The sequence below is a fragment of the Desmodus rotundus genome, chromosome 4 (assembly GCF_022682495.2).
Source record: "Desmodus rotundus isolate HL8 chromosome 4, HLdesRot8A.1, whole genome shotgun sequence".
Classification (NCBI taxonomy): domain Eukaryota; kingdom Metazoa; phylum Chordata; class Mammalia; order Chiroptera; family Phyllostomidae; genus Desmodus; species Desmodus rotundus.
The window spans coordinates 88181906-88199127 of NC_071390.1; the positions used below are offsets into that span (position 1 = coordinate 88181906).

At 37.6% G+C, this 17222-nt stretch overlaps 1 protein-coding gene across 1 annotated transcript in view; it reads left to right on the plus strand.

The window, feature by feature from the left end:
- The window catches only part of GRID2 (glutamate ionotropic receptor delta type subunit 2), a 1366498-nt gene that overhangs the window by 812131 nt on the left and 537145 nt on the right, over nucleotides 1–17222 (plus strand). Inside the window, exon 7 of the mRNA XM_024574830.3 lies at nucleotides 2729–2890. Coding sequence (XP_024430598.1) covers nucleotides 2729–2890 — 162 coding nt within the window. The remainder of the gene's footprint in view (nucleotides 1–2728; nucleotides 2891–17222) is intronic.

The window sequence follows — 17222 nt, forward strand, 5'->3', positions numbered from 1 at the left end:
TCTTTCTCCCTCCCTCCCTCTGTCTCTAAAATCAATAAACATATTATCAAATGAGGATTAAAAAAAGATATTAGAGGAGGTATGTGTTTGTGTCTCGTGAATAGTCACGTATATTGGTTGAAGCCAGAAGAGAAGTAAAGATCATCTAGAGTAAAAGATCATCAAAGATCTTTTTAATGCTAGGAGGCAGTTTGGGATCATTGTGAGGGAGAAGTCAAGGACCTCACGAGTGACCAGGAGGTCGGGGATGATGGCTATGAAGTGTGGCATAGTCAAGAGCATGGACCTCAAAGAGAATACGCACTCACCTAAGAAAGAAGGGGTGATTAAAAGCTCAGAGAATGTCGTCACCCCCTTTTGATCCTGCCATTTGGAATGTGGTGGGCAAATGAGCAGAGGCGGTCATTTGATGATAGCACATGTCACATATTGAGTAGGAAGCACTCACCTTTAAAACCAACATGGATGCTCAAAGTGCATGTGTCAGGTGTGCAAAAGCAACCGTGCCACAGACGTGTAAGGTGTTAAGTTTCTCACTTCTTAACTTCTGTCAAACCTATCTGAGGTTAAACTTGACATTCTTTTTTTCCCACTCTTTTTAATACCTATTTATCAAAAAATAAATTATCTACTAAGTTCCAGACTAAGTCAATAGGAAATAAAGAATAAGAGAAATGAAAGTAGAAAGGGGAAAATATATACAATACGAGCCCCTGTCCAGAAGGAACTCATATTCTAGTGTTAAAAGCAGATATAAAAAAAAAAATCTTAGCCATATATGTTTCAATAGAGATATGCACTGAGTGTTACAGGAGATTTAAGAAGCTGCCCAGTTAGCCCCAGAGTGGGGAGTGTTCTGGTAGTTGTTAGGTAAAATTCACCTACCTTGTTGCCTAGGAATTTTTAGAGGAAATTAACTAATTGGAAAAAGATAAAAAGACACAAAAGAATGCTTCCACTATAATCTCATACACACACTTGAAGCAGTCACTCAGAGGAAGAAGCAAATTAAAGCTAGAGAGATTAGAGCAAGCAAATTTATTCCTTCATGGTTATAAGCAAGCCAGATTATTGAAAATTATTGAGAGATCATCAAAAGATTTGTCCTGGATTTTTAGATACAGCCTATTCATCCTTCATGTTCTTCTAGGATTTCCTTTTGGATCTTGACAGGCTAATTCAGACTAAATTTTGATTCATCAACTACATCTAACTTCAAGACTCACTCTCCATTTATTGTAGATTTGGGTCAAAGCCCTCCCACACCCTCCCCTCCCTGCTGCAGTCTCTCTAGTAATTATCCAGCAGGGGGAGGGGCAGGTGGGGTGTCCGACTGGAGGGGAGGGGGAGAATAGCCTCCCCTCACATTTCCTTATAAAGAACAAACTAGTATTCCACACTGTGCCTAAAAGTGTTCAATATCTCTTTAAAGAAAGGACTATATTCCATAAGTAGTATACATATAAAATAATGCTTAAAAACACAAATGATTAAAGATTTACTGAACTTTAATGAAGGAAAACTCACAAGACACTGTTAGGAAATGCTTATTAACAGTTGTTCAATAGCATCAAACTCTCATTGTTCTAATAGTTGAACTTAATGCTATTCTGTGATGCGGGTAGACAATTTCGTAAGATTCCTTCATGGCTATAAGCAAAGTACAATCAATAGACCATTCCCTTTGTTTTCATGGGAAAAAAAAGTGCTAAGACACTTTAGCATTTCTGAGAGAATTTAAATGCTTTTAGATAGATTTAATTTTCATGGTTACATTGTTGTCTCATTTTTATTTTATGTTTGATTTTTTCTTCAGAGAGGTTATAATATTTAACAGCTTTTAGTGACATTGGATATCTCTTGGTGATTATGTTGTCTAAATAATTTCTAATTTATTTGAAAAATAAACACCTTCAGTAGTCAATGGTACGGGCAGCAATGCTGGCAAGAGTTAGCTGTAAGAGTGCAACAGCTCTTAGCAAACATTTTCATAATTTCTCTTTCAATGTGCATAGAAGGAAGATAATAACATAGTTGCCACCGAAAAAGAAAGTTTAGTATAAACACATATTCATGAAGTTAGTCGTTTATGGTATGTGTTAGGACAATAAATTGCGACGCATGTGCATACCTGCACAATTTTGTGTAGATTCTTGATCAATGTGATGTTTGTGAATGGTGCTGTCTCCCCTCATCTTTCATTACTGACTCCTCACAGACGTAAATGTTCGCACAGATAGCTGCTTCCTTTTTTATACACCTGTAACATCATCTTATATGTAAGATCGAGGTGATACTTCTCCATCTGAATACCCGGGATGCAAAAATTTGACATATTCAGAAAATGTATTATTCAGTTTGTCCTCCCAGCCTTAAGCCCTTAGATCCTTACCTCCTGAGAATGAAATAAGGGCCCGTGATTTTCTAAGGTCTGACACGAACAGCCTTGCCTCTGTCGAAACTTCTTTTTTTTATCTTCTCTCTCACACCTACATCAGCAGAAAAAGCAGTGGAAGCATACAGGCAGACAAGACTTCATTCTCAATGGCAAAATAGCCTGAGAAATGAAAAAACAAAACAAAACAAAACAAAAAACCCTTCTGCTTCATAAATAACTAGGCAAACCAGCCATCTGTGACATGAATGGAGGCAGCTGAGCTGATGATTTCCTCCATGTTCTTGATGGCTGGTGTGGGTGATTCTAATTACTGTGCCGTGTGTTTTTCAGATTTCAAACCTTTACATATATGACACGGTGCTCCTGCTTGCTAATGCTTTCCATAAGAAGCTGGAAGACCGGAAGTGGCATAGCATGGCAAGTCTGTCATGCATCAGGAAGAACTCCAAGCCCTGGCAGGGAGGGCGTTCCATGCTGGAGACCATCAAGAAGGTAACTTCTGACTAGTGCATCACTCCTCCTAGTTTTCTGTAAAGAAGATACAATGGGTCATTTTTTTGATGATTATCTTTTAGAAGGAGTTGCCCTCTCATATGCTGCCGATTCAAAGCCCAGAAAAGTGTAATGGAGAAATGAAATATGAAAAGTAAAAGGTCACAAAGTCACACATATACAAAACAGGGAGCCCTTTTTTATTTGTAACGTAAATTTGATGCAGATAAAAAGTTAATGGTTGAAATATTGTTATATTGCTTTGGTTATATCATTAGAGTTAGAGATGTTTAAGTTAGTTTGGTGCCTGTCAAAAAGTGTAAATTTTTTTTTCTTTACACTGCACCATCAACAGAAAAAACGGAGCCTGAGCACTAGGGTTCGCTGTTTTTCACTCAGGGGATACATGGTTAACACCTCAGACATGATACCCTTTAATTTATGTTATTATAAAGGTATAATTCATAAGCAGTTAATAATGTGCAGCATTTGTAAACTATTTGGTGTCTGATGGCATTATTTTTCTTCCCTGTCAGTGTGGTGTTTAGCCTGGCTGTGACCTGCTTTGGCTTAGCTACCTGTTCCATTCCCAGGAGGCAGTTCATGTCGTTCAGCTCCTCTCAACAGCATGAGCGCTTTGCAGTTTATCAGCCTCTTTGTCATGTCATCCTTGCTGGCATTTTCCATTTGTCTCGCACAGCTTCTTAGATTTAAAATGAAATGATTAATAAAACAAACAAATATCTCCAGTACCTTTACACAGAGGAGACAGACATTTGGGAGTTTACGTTCTTTACCTATCTTTTCTCCTTCTGCGTGTGTTTGCCTTTCCTGAAACAAAAAGAGAAAAAGCTAGTCAAATGAAGTATGAATGTATTTTAAAAATTCAGAGAAAAATCTAAAACTTTAGCATTAGAAGTGAACTAGAAGTACAAAAATCAGGAAGTAGAAGAAATAAATGTTTCAAATGGAGATTAGCCTGTATCTTTCTCTTGGCACTGCTTCCTCTTTGCAAAAGAATCACTTTAATGAGAATTTAGGTTCTTATCAATGGAAGTGCTTGAGAATTAAATGTATCAAATATATTGGCAGGTAACTCTTTTTTAAACTGAAAATGTGTAAGTCAAATTCAAACTCAAGGTGTTGCCAAAATCTCCCTATCTATGCAGAGAATTGGCAGGTAATGGATCCAAGAGAGGTTGTTCAACATGATTCTGTTCCTATCAATTTATTAATTCATGGTTTGGCTAGCATGCAGAACTTGAACATATTCATTTTCCTGAAGCTGTCTCAAACACAGAATAATAGTTTGAGAGGTGGCTTAAGTGACATATATTTAGTGAGAGTATCAGTAAGAGGAAAAGAAAGACACCATCAAATGAGGTGTTTCTTCCGGAGCTACTCAATATATAAAATGTTTCTGTTATAATATTCATAATCAAAACAATGATATAATACAATAATTATGAAACTTTATTTTAGAGGTATATTTGCATATTTGTCCCTGTGAGCTCTCAGTGATGCTTTTTAAAGGAATATATCCATTCTATGTATTCAGAAACCTAAGTTTGAGTTATACACATGACTGCAAATGTTCAACTTATTATTTTTTTGCCTCACATTTCAAAATGACCTTAAAAAATGGCTTTCCCCCCAATTATACTGCTTTGCCTCATATGAGCATTTTGGTCATCCCGTTCAGGTATTGAGGCTGATAATACTCCACACAAAGAAAATCTGATAGAAACTGTCCTGCTCACACAGGGACTCGAGGGAAGAGCAGGGTGGGCCCCCAAAGGCCCGGTCTGGTTTGGGCCAAGCAGAAGGAATGGGCTGGGCCTTTACGGTGGCTAGGGGCTCGAACTAGAAAACGCTACCATTTACTTGGCCTGGAGATTTGTGAGGCTTAAAGTTCCCGTGGGTATCAAGAGGGAGGTTCAGGATGAGTATTCTTACCATGGGTATCAAGAAGGAGGTTCAGGATGAGTATTCTTAATCAGCTTGTCCAGTTGTGGAGTCACAGGGAAAGGGAGCACAAAGCTTGGAGAGAAGTCAGCACCAAACCTCACAAATGAAGCCAGGCTCTTCATTGCAATAGGAATATTCTAGTGATAAAATTATTATTTTTAATTGTTGTTCAATTACAGCTGTCTGCATTTTCTCCCCACCCCTCCACCCCCCCCAGCCAAACCCACTAAAATTCTTAATTGTATTCAAGTAACCATTCCGCTGAACGCCTAACTTGAGGACATGTTACATATATTTTAAAAACCTGTGTGGTACTGTATGAAGGCAAAGAATTTAAAGAACTAATATCTGTTCTTCAATATCTATATTCTAATTGGGAAGATGAGGAAAAAGAATTGAAAAGCACTGCAGTTGACATAAATACTGTAAATGCCCAGTAAAGAGGGAGGTAATGGTTTCCAAGCACTCTTGTGTTGAAGCTTTATAATTTATTTTTTGAATTGGTGGAATAGGTGTCTCCACATTTCTCTTCTGCTTTCAAAAATTAGAGGTTAATTCTCAAGTGATTATTTCTTCCAGATATTATCAGTACCCCCAAGCCATTGTTATTTATATGGACTTTATAGAATATTTTTGAGACAATAATTTTTAAGACATTAGGTCTTCCTATTCGTGGACATGGTGTCTATCCATGTAGTCATCTTTATAGCCCTCAGTAAAGACTCAGAGTTTCTTCATACATATTTCATTTTATTTACTCGTGCGCTTGCACAGAGTTTTGAGTGTGCTCATTGGTGTGTGCATGTGTGTGCACACTATCATGAGTCCAAGTCCAACCCTCTTTCAGAGAGTAACCTGAACAAGTGGCTAACCTGAGATCATGCTATGGACTTTCCTCCAACCGTCTTAAAGTTTGGTTCACGACCCCAAATCACAAATATGCTTTCACTTACATGTAGAATCTAAAAAAGGAAATGAAGCAAGAAGCAGCTTGTCTCCATGTGCCCTGTACCACTTGCTGAGTGACTCCAGCCCTGGCACAAGTGGCAGCCAACCTCAGTTCACAGCATAGCCACTCCCAGGCTCCTCTAAGCCCAGTGCAGGCAGCTGCCAAACACAGATCACTGTGTAGTTCTGACCGGGTGCCCAGGGCTGGTCACAGACAGCAGCTGAGCTTGGCCTACATCAGAACCCCTCCCAAGAGACCCCAAAATGAACATTCCTGGTGGCCAGCTTCAGGCCACACTAGAGCACCACCCAATTAGTGCTGCAAACAATATACCCAAAGGGTGAATTTGGCAGGTGCCAGAGTCATGCTGAAGTGAGTCCTACTCTGTGGCTGAGTCTCTGAATAATAGCTTATCGAAGTCATAGCCAGCCTCATAGCCAGTCAACCTGGGGGTCCATCCACCCACTGACATGCCAACAGTAATCAGGGATCAACTACAAAAGGAGAGTATGAACAACCCACACAAGGCATATTGTTGGAGCTCCCAGCTCATAGGTGAAGAGCAGGGAGACTGTTCCATTAGGCTGTATAGGATACCTACTATCTAAGGCTACTCTGCCAAGACTGGAAGACATTGTTGGGAACCGCCCTACCTGGTTTCAGAGGCTGTAACCCCCCATGGTTAAGGCTGAGTCAGAATTGGGACCATAAGCCACTAAGGAGACAAAGCTTATCTCCCTGGCAGGTGTGCCACCTCTGCGTACTTCACCCTGCTTGGCCCTGAGCTTGGCCAGTTAGCCAATGACAGGTAAGAATCCTCAAGGGAGGATCAACCTAAGACAGGCATGGTCACAGAAGAGGCCTGCAGGGAAGGACTCGGGGGGCTGTGGAAAAAGGGGGTGATGGACCCTCGGCCCTCGGCTTTGAAATAGCCTGAGTCCTCATTCTGTCTGCAAGAAGTCTCCTAATCTCTTGGCTGCCTTACTTCCCTTGCCTGACTTAAGCCTGAAGCAATAACAGAGGGCAGTGCAGTCCTGTGCTGGGAGGGGCGGATTCCCTGGGGAATCAGGCCTAAGAAAAATACATACATTCCTGTGAAACCTACTTAATTTGTACCCTCAGTTTAAAAGATAAGGGTCCAGACCTGAGATGAGTCTGGTGCCTAAGGTTTGATGGCCCTCTAACTAATTGGCTGTAACTCAGAATAAGCCCTCAAAGTTCTCTGTAAATCAGGTATTGTTTAACCCTTACTGGCGAACAATGATTGATGAGCTTTATCTGTATTCCTATGAGAATGAACCTAATAAAAGCCCCTGGAGAGAAAGGCTCTGGGCCCTTCTCCTTTGAGAGAATCGGCCACCTGTCCTCCCCAAGCAGATCAGGTCTTGGTAGTCTTATTCTTCATCCGTGGCAGACCGGGGGGCTGCGTTAAAGCCCCCCAACATCTGGCAGACCAGAGGCTTCGAGCCACCATCGCCATGGACAGCACACCTAAGAGGCTTTTCTTCATCCGTGGTGGACCGGGGGGCTGCGTTAAAGCCCCCCGACAAGACATAGCTAATGTATCTAATACATAAAAACAAACACAGAGAGGCAGCCAAAATAAGGATACAAGGAAACATATTCAAAATAAAATAATAGAACAAAACTCTATAAAAGGAACTAAACAAAACTCTATAAAAGGAACTAAACAAAATGGAGGCTAACAATCTGGCAGGTGCAGAGTCAAAACACTGGTTATAAGGATGCTCAATTAACTCAGGGGAAGAATAGATGATCTTGTGAAAACTTCAAAAAAGAGAGGAAACAAAAAAGGAGATGGAAAACATAAAAAAGAACAAGTAAGAAATGAAGAATACAATAACTAAAATGAATAATACATTACATGGACTCAATATCAGATTAAGTGAAACAGAGAATTGAATCAGTGCTTTGGAGACAAGGTAGCAGAACACACCCAATCAGAACAGCAAAAAGGAAAATAAAGAATAAAAAAAATGAGGCTAGTTTAAGGTACCTCTGGGATCACATCAAGCATAACATCATTTGCAAAATAGTGGTACCAGAAAGAGAAAAGCAAGAGCAAGGGATTAAAACTCTATCTGAAGAAATTATAACTGAAAACTTCCCTAATCTGGAGAAAGAAATAAACATACAAGTCTGGGAATCACAGAGATAAGCCCAAAGAGGTCCATACTTAGACACATCATAATTCAAATCCAAAGGTTAAAGACAAAGAGAGAAACTTAAAGGCAGCATGAGAAAAGAAGTTAGTTACCTACAGGGGAGTTCCCATAAGACTGTCAGCTGATTTCTCAACTAAAACATTTCAGGCCAGGAGGGACTGGCAGAAAGTATGCAAAGTGATGAAAAGCAAGGACCTACAACCAAGATTGCTATACCCAGCAAGGTTATCATTTAAGCTCAAAGGAGCTATATAGAGAGTCCTAGACAAGAAAAACCTAAAGCTCATCACCACCTATCCAGTATTACAAAAAATGTTAAAGGGGCTTCTTTAAGAAAAAGAAAAATAAGTAAAAAATGTTAATAAGAAAATATCAGAAAGAAAAAAATTCTCACTGACAAAGGCAAACAAAAGCAGTAGATACACCAACACTAAAGCTAGTGCAATGGTTTAAAGGCAAGAGAATGAAGATCATGTGTAACAACAGTAAATTGAGGAATACACACATACAAAAGAAGTAAAAAAAACCCCAAAACATCAATGGAGAGGGTCAGTAAGAATGGTAACGATTTTAGAATATGTTCAGACTTAAGTGGCCATCAATGTAAAATAGACTGATATAAACACAACTTGGTATATATATATGAAGCACCTGGTAACCACAAACAGAGAGAGAGAGAGAGAGAGAGAGAGAGGTGTAAGTAATAAAGAGAGAAAGGAATCCAAACACAACACTATAGAAAGCCATCAGCAGACATGAAAAGAGAGTGACAGAATCAGAAAGGAACAGAGATGAACTAAAGAACAATCAGAAAACAATAAAATGGCAGTAACTACTTACTTAAATGTAAGTAAATAAATTAGAAGCTCTAATCAAAAGATGAATGGATAAAGAAGAGGTGATATATAGCATAAAAAGAAAAGAGGTGGTACATATGCTTGGCCATCTAAAAGAATTAAATCTTACCATTTGCAACAACATGGATGATGGACCTAGAAGGTATTATGCTAAGTGAGATAAGTCAGACAGAGACAAAAGCCATATGATTTCACTTACACGTGGAATCTAAAAAAGAAAATAAATAAACAAACAAAACAGAAACAAACTCATAAATACAGAGAACAAACTGATGATTGCCCTTGAAAATTAAAAAATAAAATAAAACACAAAAAGAAAATATTTAACTACCACACATGTTAATTATCAAGGTTTGATTTGATCTTCCTCATGCTAGACCCTCAGTTGAAGCCTCTGAGAGGCTTTTGGTTCATTGCCTTGTGACTGTGTACTACCAAGGCCAGGAGCAGGTGGAGGAAGAATTCATGGACATGGCGGTGCTGAGGGACTCCATTATCACAGTCACAGACAGTCATGCCTTGGATGAGCCAGCACGTCAGACAGACTCATAAAAACGTATGCACATATTATTAGTATTAGTTGTATTTACTTGACAGCTGGAATTGTTAATTGGCTTAGCAGAAGCCCATGCAAAGAGTAAGATCTTCAAAGTTGAAGCAATCAATGTTGAAGAGGCAAAGCACCTCTGAGAAGCTCTGATGGAGTCTGTCTGCTGCTGACCCCTGGGGTGACATGTATATTCTTATTGCAAGAATGAGTGTCATCACTTCTAAATGGAAGGAAGACTCAGTTGAAGCATTAAAAAAAAATCTTATTTTATCTAAGGGTAAAACAACAGCTCTAATTACAATTTTTGAAAATCTTAGAGGTCAGTCTGACATAGCAGTTACCAAAGACACGTTTGAAGAAGCACCACATGCCTTGGCTGATGATGACTTTTTGACACTGATGGAGAAACTGTTCACTTGCTCCGAAGCTCTGGTGATCAGTGCTGTGTGTTCTGCTCATCTGTGCGTGGGTGTTGCACTTGCTCCCTTGTAAGGGCAGCCTTCAGGCCAGTCAGCTGCTACCATTGCCATCAATAGAAAAAAGATTCTTAAAATCATTATTTGGATCCACAAAAATTTTCTAACCTGGGTTCAAGTGTCTTAGTAAAGTATTTCACTTTTTCACATTTTAAATAAAAATGCTGTGCCAATTTACAACATATACAGTAGAATAATGTTAGTAAAGGGCCTTTTGGGGGGGGGGCACCAGAGCTTTTCATTTGTATGTGTTATACAGATAGCAGGAAGTCAGTCTTTCTTTTGAAGATGGCATTCTGGGTCATGGTTTCTGTGTTAGACTTTCTAATAGCAGCCAGACATATGCTTGGAGTTTTGTATATGAGATAAGACTTTGCCAGAGCCTTTAGCCCTGTCGGAGCACTCCCGTGTGATTCCTTCAGGCAGCTGGTTGCCTGGCTACAACAGGATTAGAAATGAGTGATTGGAAATGATTAGGTTCCAGGTTACCTCTGCCACTATATTCTAATATGTAAATATTTTCCTAAATTAATGATAGAGAAAATTTTTTAAATAAGAAAATAAAACTTTTTTTTTTTTTTGCTAAGTGCTTTGGCTTCCACCTCCAAACTTGTATAATTTAGTGATAAAGAGCATCTTGGTTTAATAAAAATGCCACAGGTGTTTTGCTATTAAGTATATTATGGGTTTTATTTGATAAGAGATCTTTTAAATTCTGTAAATATATTTCTATTTTTGTTTTATTATATTATATGCTTAACTTTTTCTGTTTATTAGCAACTTACACAATTTTAGAGTACCAATGTAAAATAAGATTAATCCTATTTATATCCCTAAATTATAAGGCAGAGAAAACAGAACCTCAGAAAAATTAAATGACTTATCATAAGTTGGTGAAACAGCAAATTAGATTTCAATGCCAAGTTTTCTGGCTTCCAGTTCTGTGTACCATACCATTTTCCCTTTTTATTGTTCATGGCAGAAGTAAACACTTCACTACTCTGAAGTGAATACTTCACTGCTCAATATTTTAGTCAAAAATATTTGGCTAAAGAAAATACACATGAACCAAGAGATAGGGGCATAAGCATGAGTGTTAATATTATATGTGTAGTGCCTGAGTTATAATATGACTTGTTCAAATGCTCTGAAGTTGGAGTGTACATTGGTGAGGCTGCAAGAGAACTACAGGGTCTGGCACAAATAACACCCCCTTTTTATTACAGAATCACAAACATGTAATTCTGTAACATAACAATATCACACTCAAGCACACCATATGACATTTTAGGTGACATGTTCAAATTAAAACTATAAGTTATTACACCCATATTGTTACTCTACCAACCACACTCAAGCAGGCATTACTTCTGCCAGACCCTGTATTTCAAAGGCACTAACTACATTTTTGAAAGCTCTTGTGGTAAAAAGTATATTTGTATACATATGCAGTCTCTGGTTTAATATGAGAAGCTACATTTAATTATAATTTACATTTCAGAGCTTTCATATTATATAATTTAAATTTGTTGATGTTATTGGACATACCCTACAACAAGCATTTACATCTTTTAAATTAAATAAATAAAACAGATGAAAGCTAAAAGCTCTGGAAGAGAGAAGGAAAGGATCTCCATGGTTACCACCATAATAGTGTCTCAAACCACAATTTGAAAACCACTTTTCTGGGATATTTTGATATCAGTTTAATCCATGCAGGTCTGCCATCTTTCTTACAGATTGTGGAGGAGTATCATATCACACCACGCAACATTTACAGACTTGTTCCATGATTAAATGGCAATCATTTTCTATTTTTTATTGCTGTTAATGTTGAAATGGTTCCCAAGAGTACGTTTTGTTCATTCATGTATTCGTCACTCTTTTAACACATATTTACCAAATGCCTAGGTTGTGAAACATATTATTCAAGCTCGCGTATGTGATTACCCGAGAAGGAATTTAGAGCCTCGTAGTAAATATCGGCTAAGTATACAAAAAGTAACACTCTAAGGAGAGACAACAAAGGCCCAAATGTGGTAACAAAAAAAAGAAAAGGGCACAGTGCAGTGTGCGGTGGCACTCACTGAGACCCCACGTCACAGCTGAGGCATCCCTTATCGGAGGGCCTGCAGCTGAACCTCTGACCAGGAACTGTCCAGGCTGCTCTACTTCCTTTCTGGAAAAGCATGCACCCAATGACTGGTCAGTGGAAAACTACAAAGGTCAGAGTCCCTTGCCTCCATTTGGGAAGTAACCAGAGACTGGCCAGTGGGATCACCTGGGCTCTGTTGTATTTGCATTGCATTTCCCCCCTCCCTCTGTCCAATCCCTCTGTCCTCACTCCCTTTCAGGTACTTTTCTCAGAGCACTTCAGGTAACCCTCCTGCACACAAATCTCCATTTCAAGCTGTTTCCTGGGCAACCTGACCCAAAACAGTGAAAACAGATTAGAGAAAAAATTACATGGAAGTGATAGCCTCTCAATGCAAAGGTGGAAATGAACAGGTTTGAGGTGTGTAAAGCTATGGAGAAGAATGTATTTCCGGTGGTGGGAGTACTGTAGCTGACATATCTATTGGGATAAAATATGGACAATGACAAAGATGGATTAAACTACTAGAGTTCACAGAACACATGGGGAGAATAGTTTGGAGTGGAAAGAGACTGAGGAAAGGAATTTATTTTCTAGTTAAATGAAAGATGCTAAAACTTTTTTGAGTTTTAGGGTCTGACATAATCAGCTGAGCTTTAGAAAGAATATGCTTACATCTTTTGTTCAATGATTAAAAATAAAACAGAAAATGTTACACTCAAAATATGTGATTGCATATAAAAACAGTGGCATTTTCTATGTATTCTACACAAGTAAGCTAATCAAGATTTGATAGATCCTTCGATAAAAAAATACTGGATAGATCCTTAAATCAAATACTTCTGCCTTGTCTTAACTGATCATTTCTTGTTAAATCCTTTGTGGTAATTATTTTCAACACCAAATGTGGGAAACTGTACTATAAAAATATTTGTGGCAAGATTTCAAATCTTTTAATACTAATATGTTTTCTCATATTGAAACATTTTGATAAATACATCAGAAAGATATCTTGATACATGTTGATATCTAAAAGAGTAATCTTTAAAATGACAAAGTATTGAAATTACTGTAATTCTTATATGGCAATAAATTTATTCAACAAATATTTATTGAATACTACCATATGCTATACTGTGAGATCACAGAGTAAGGAGGCAAAATAGAAATATCAAAAATAATTACAAGTGTGATCACTCCTACAAAAGAGGAAACACCACCTGTTCCAGAAACATATGACTGGGGGACCTACTTAGGCATAAGAGTGACAGATAAGTGGAAATGTTTAAGATGAATTGGCATCATCCAGGAAAAATATGGAGGAGTATTCCAGAAATGGGGAAGGAAGAATGTTTGGTACAGGGTATTAAATGTTTGCAGGCTCATAGGAAAGGAAGCCAGTAATATTTAAACATCTGAAATGATACCAGGGTGACTAGAATAGAGACAGAGTAGGGCCTTCATTCCTCATTAGGTCAAAGACTAGGCAGGGAAAAGATCACGAAGGGTTTTCTAAACCATGTTAAAAGTTTCTAAACTTTACTGGAGGTTAAGAGCCACTGAGGTATCTTAAACAAAAGATTACCAGGGGCTGCCAAGTGGAGAATCCATTCTGCAGCTGCCATTGGACCAGGGCAGACTGGATGGGAAAACACCAGTTAAGAGGCTGGTGCTCCGATGCAGAGGAAGTTTAGGCAATGCTGTGGGTCATGGTGATGGGCAGAAGTAAATGTCTTTAGGAGATATTTAGATTATTGAAATAAGATTTGGTAATTTAACATGAATGTGTAAGGAAGAATAAAAAAATGGTTTCTGATTTCGACAACTCTCAAAACAGCTCTCAAAAGTTGCAGGTCCTGATGTTGTTAAATTTGTGTATTCGAGGAATGGAAACATACTACTTTACTTTTCATGTAAATCACTGTATACCACTGAGAATTTATAAACCTGAAGGAGAGAGAGAATTTAGGAAAACGTAATCTGACTTAACCAGAAACAGTACCGACTTGGAAATGTAAGCTGGCCTTTTAACAAATGTGTGCAAATAAACTTGCTGCCCCAGGTGCTTTTAAAAAAGCAGTTTGCCTTTGGAATAGTCCTCTTGTGGACTCATCAATATACACTGCACATTCAAGGTCATTTGAATCCTAAAGTGGGTAGAATGGTATAAGTTTGTTGAGTTCAACATACGTTTTAAAGTAATTCACCATGATAAACATATGTTATGTTGGACATACAGGTTATGTAGTCTAGAGGAAAAAGTATGAGGCACACGACGAAGGTTCTAGTTCAGGTTCCTCGAGGAACTGGTTGTGGGCCTCAGTTTCTTCTTTCCTAAGATGGAAATAGTATGATCAATATGCTAGTCACCTCCCATTTACTTCTCAGTTTGCTTTAAGTCTCATTATGACTGAATATTTGAGTGTATATGTACATATGTAAGTATGTATCCATTTGCACATATAAATCTTATATGGAAACTCAAATTCTCCTAAGCATTTCACACAAATTGGTTTTTGTTTTGAATTTTTGTTACTTTGCATCTTGTATCTTAGTATTTATCTACCCATTACATTTCTTTTATAAATAGAAAATGTAGTATTTTCCTTTGGGCAGGAGCTTTTCCTACCTGAAATTAACTCACGAAGCATGAAGCATCAGGACACGCCACTGAGCCTGCCATCTCTCAATATGTTCCCCGCCTTGCTGGGCTCGTGTTTATTTAACAGCGTGTCCTTGGTTACCAAGCATGTCTGCAGGTGGCAAGGAAACTAAGAATATATATAAGGAAATTATATGAGTGTCAAAAATATTTGATGTTCCATATGATCTTCAGAAAGAATCTTTAAGTTACTATGCAGATTCAAGCATAGGAAAAAATTCTTCAGCCTCATAAACAAAGTGAAATAAAATTTTAGTAATATTTCTTCTTCTTTTTTCCAACTTACCCTTTCACTGAGGAACAATATTTTGTTTCCTTTCAGAAACTGATTATCCAGCAGTAAATTATTCCCAACCTTTGGTTCTCCTCTTTTAATTTTTTCTTCTCTAATGCTTTCTGTGTTTGATGCTCACTGATATTTCTGCATAGAGTGGGTAGGATAAAATCCAAACTGATTTTACTTGGTACTTTAATAAGTGTTTGCTCTGGCAGCAATTTTTACTGTCAATTTAAAGCATATTTAAAAATTATTTGTATGTGTTATTCATACTATCATTGTGTCATTAGCTTATTTTATTTAGAATCTGCTATAAGATCAAGAGATAAAAAGCATAACTGCACACACACAAAGACAAGGACCATTCATTACTACCTGGCTGGCACACATTTTTACCAAGTGTCCATTTTCAAGGTTGAAATGAGGATAAATGAAAAAAAAGGTCAAAAACATGGGAATATTTTGGGGTAGGTTTTACTGATTACACATGCTAACAGCTAGTTAAGAATATAGCAAAAAGAAGGTCAATTACAAAGTCAAAAAGATGAACAGGTTAAGGGTAAGTGAAGGCCACAGTAAACTACATCAGGTACCCTGACTTGTGGGTATGTACCTTGTGTAATGGAAGTAGACTAAGATGCTGGATATAAGCTAGGGATAAAGACATTGGCCTGGAGTGGTCATCTGAGTATTGGTTGGGAATCATAATAATATAGTGCCAGCCAGTCTAATGTTCAAAAGTTTAGAAATGACAGGCATATAGCAATGATGCAATCATATTGATATGCAATCTCTTTCCTCTTTTTCCTAGAAATAAAGCACTACAACAAAAAATTTAAGATTATGACTAAGATTATTGGGGATATTACTGAAGTGTGATTGAGGATAAGATAAGCCCTTATAAAAAGATTACCGAACACCAGTGGTTTGAATTTAAATGTAGTAATACATGCTTTATTTGTCAGTCAAACTCCCACAGTATTTGCCATTTGGTGATATTAATCACAATAAGATCCACTGCACTTATCCTGATCTTTAAAATTCTAAGGGATAATTGAATTGTTTGAAATATTAGTACTGAGAGAACATGTAGGATCAAATTGACTTGTAAAAAGAGTGAATAGATCATAGACAAGATGCTTTAACTCTTTTCTATCCAAATACTAATCAATGAAATGTAATTGAGTCAAAATTTGCAAAATCATTTTCCAAAGCCTTGTGAATATTCAAGCATATTATGAAATTTTGCCACCCTAATAAATATTAGTTGAAAAAAACAGGAGCATGCCTACAATTTTTAGCAGAACTTGAAATTCTTCAAAATTAGAGAATGAAAAGACATGTAGATAGCGACTATAATTAAACTTCTACAATTTATCAAACACTCTACTATATTATTTACATGCATTACAAAACTCATAACAGTCTTCTGGGGTGGGTACTATTATGTTACAATAATGCCATTTAACAGATACAGACATTGAGGCCTAGAGAAATTAAATGGCTTAGCCAGGTTTACATAGCTAGTTGATTCTGATACCATTGGTCAAGTCTGGGCAGTCTGACACCAAAATTCATGATATTGACTGGTAATCGTATATGAGACGAGCACAGACATATTGAATTCAACATGTCTGTTATTAGTAAAATGATAATAAAAGAGAAACTTGCTTATTAGGAAATAATTATGGAGGATCAGTTTTATTGATGATAATTGTTGCAAAAATGAAATAGATTAAATATTGAAAGTAATGAGTTAGCAATGGTTTTACTGAATGCCTGTTATGAGCTTAGTATCATGCAATGGGCTGCTACACAGATATGCAGTAGGAGATATAGCAGCAAAATACCTGCTGAAAAGTACTAGAAGTTGAGTTAGAGGTTTTGGCAAATGAGGTACGGATACTCCATGACTTATGATGATTATGTCCCAATAAACCTGTTGTAAGTTGAAAACATTGTTTGTCAAAGATGAATTTAATATACCTAACTTTCCAACAATAATAGGTTAGCCTAACTTATCCTAATGCACTCAGCACACAATATCCAAAAACCGCTGGTAACTGAGTACAGTGTAGAGTACCTGTGGTTTTACCCTTTTGATTGCTTGGCTGATTGGGAGCTGCGCTCCCTGCGGCTGACTAGCAACGCGAGAGTATCGAACCGCATGTCACTAGCCCAGGGGAAAAAAATCAAAATTCAAAATCTGAAGTGTGGTCTACCAAATGCATGTTGCTTTTGCACCATTGCAATTTTGAAAAAAAAAATCAGAAGCCAAACCATAAATCAGGATCTGTCTGTATATTTAATTA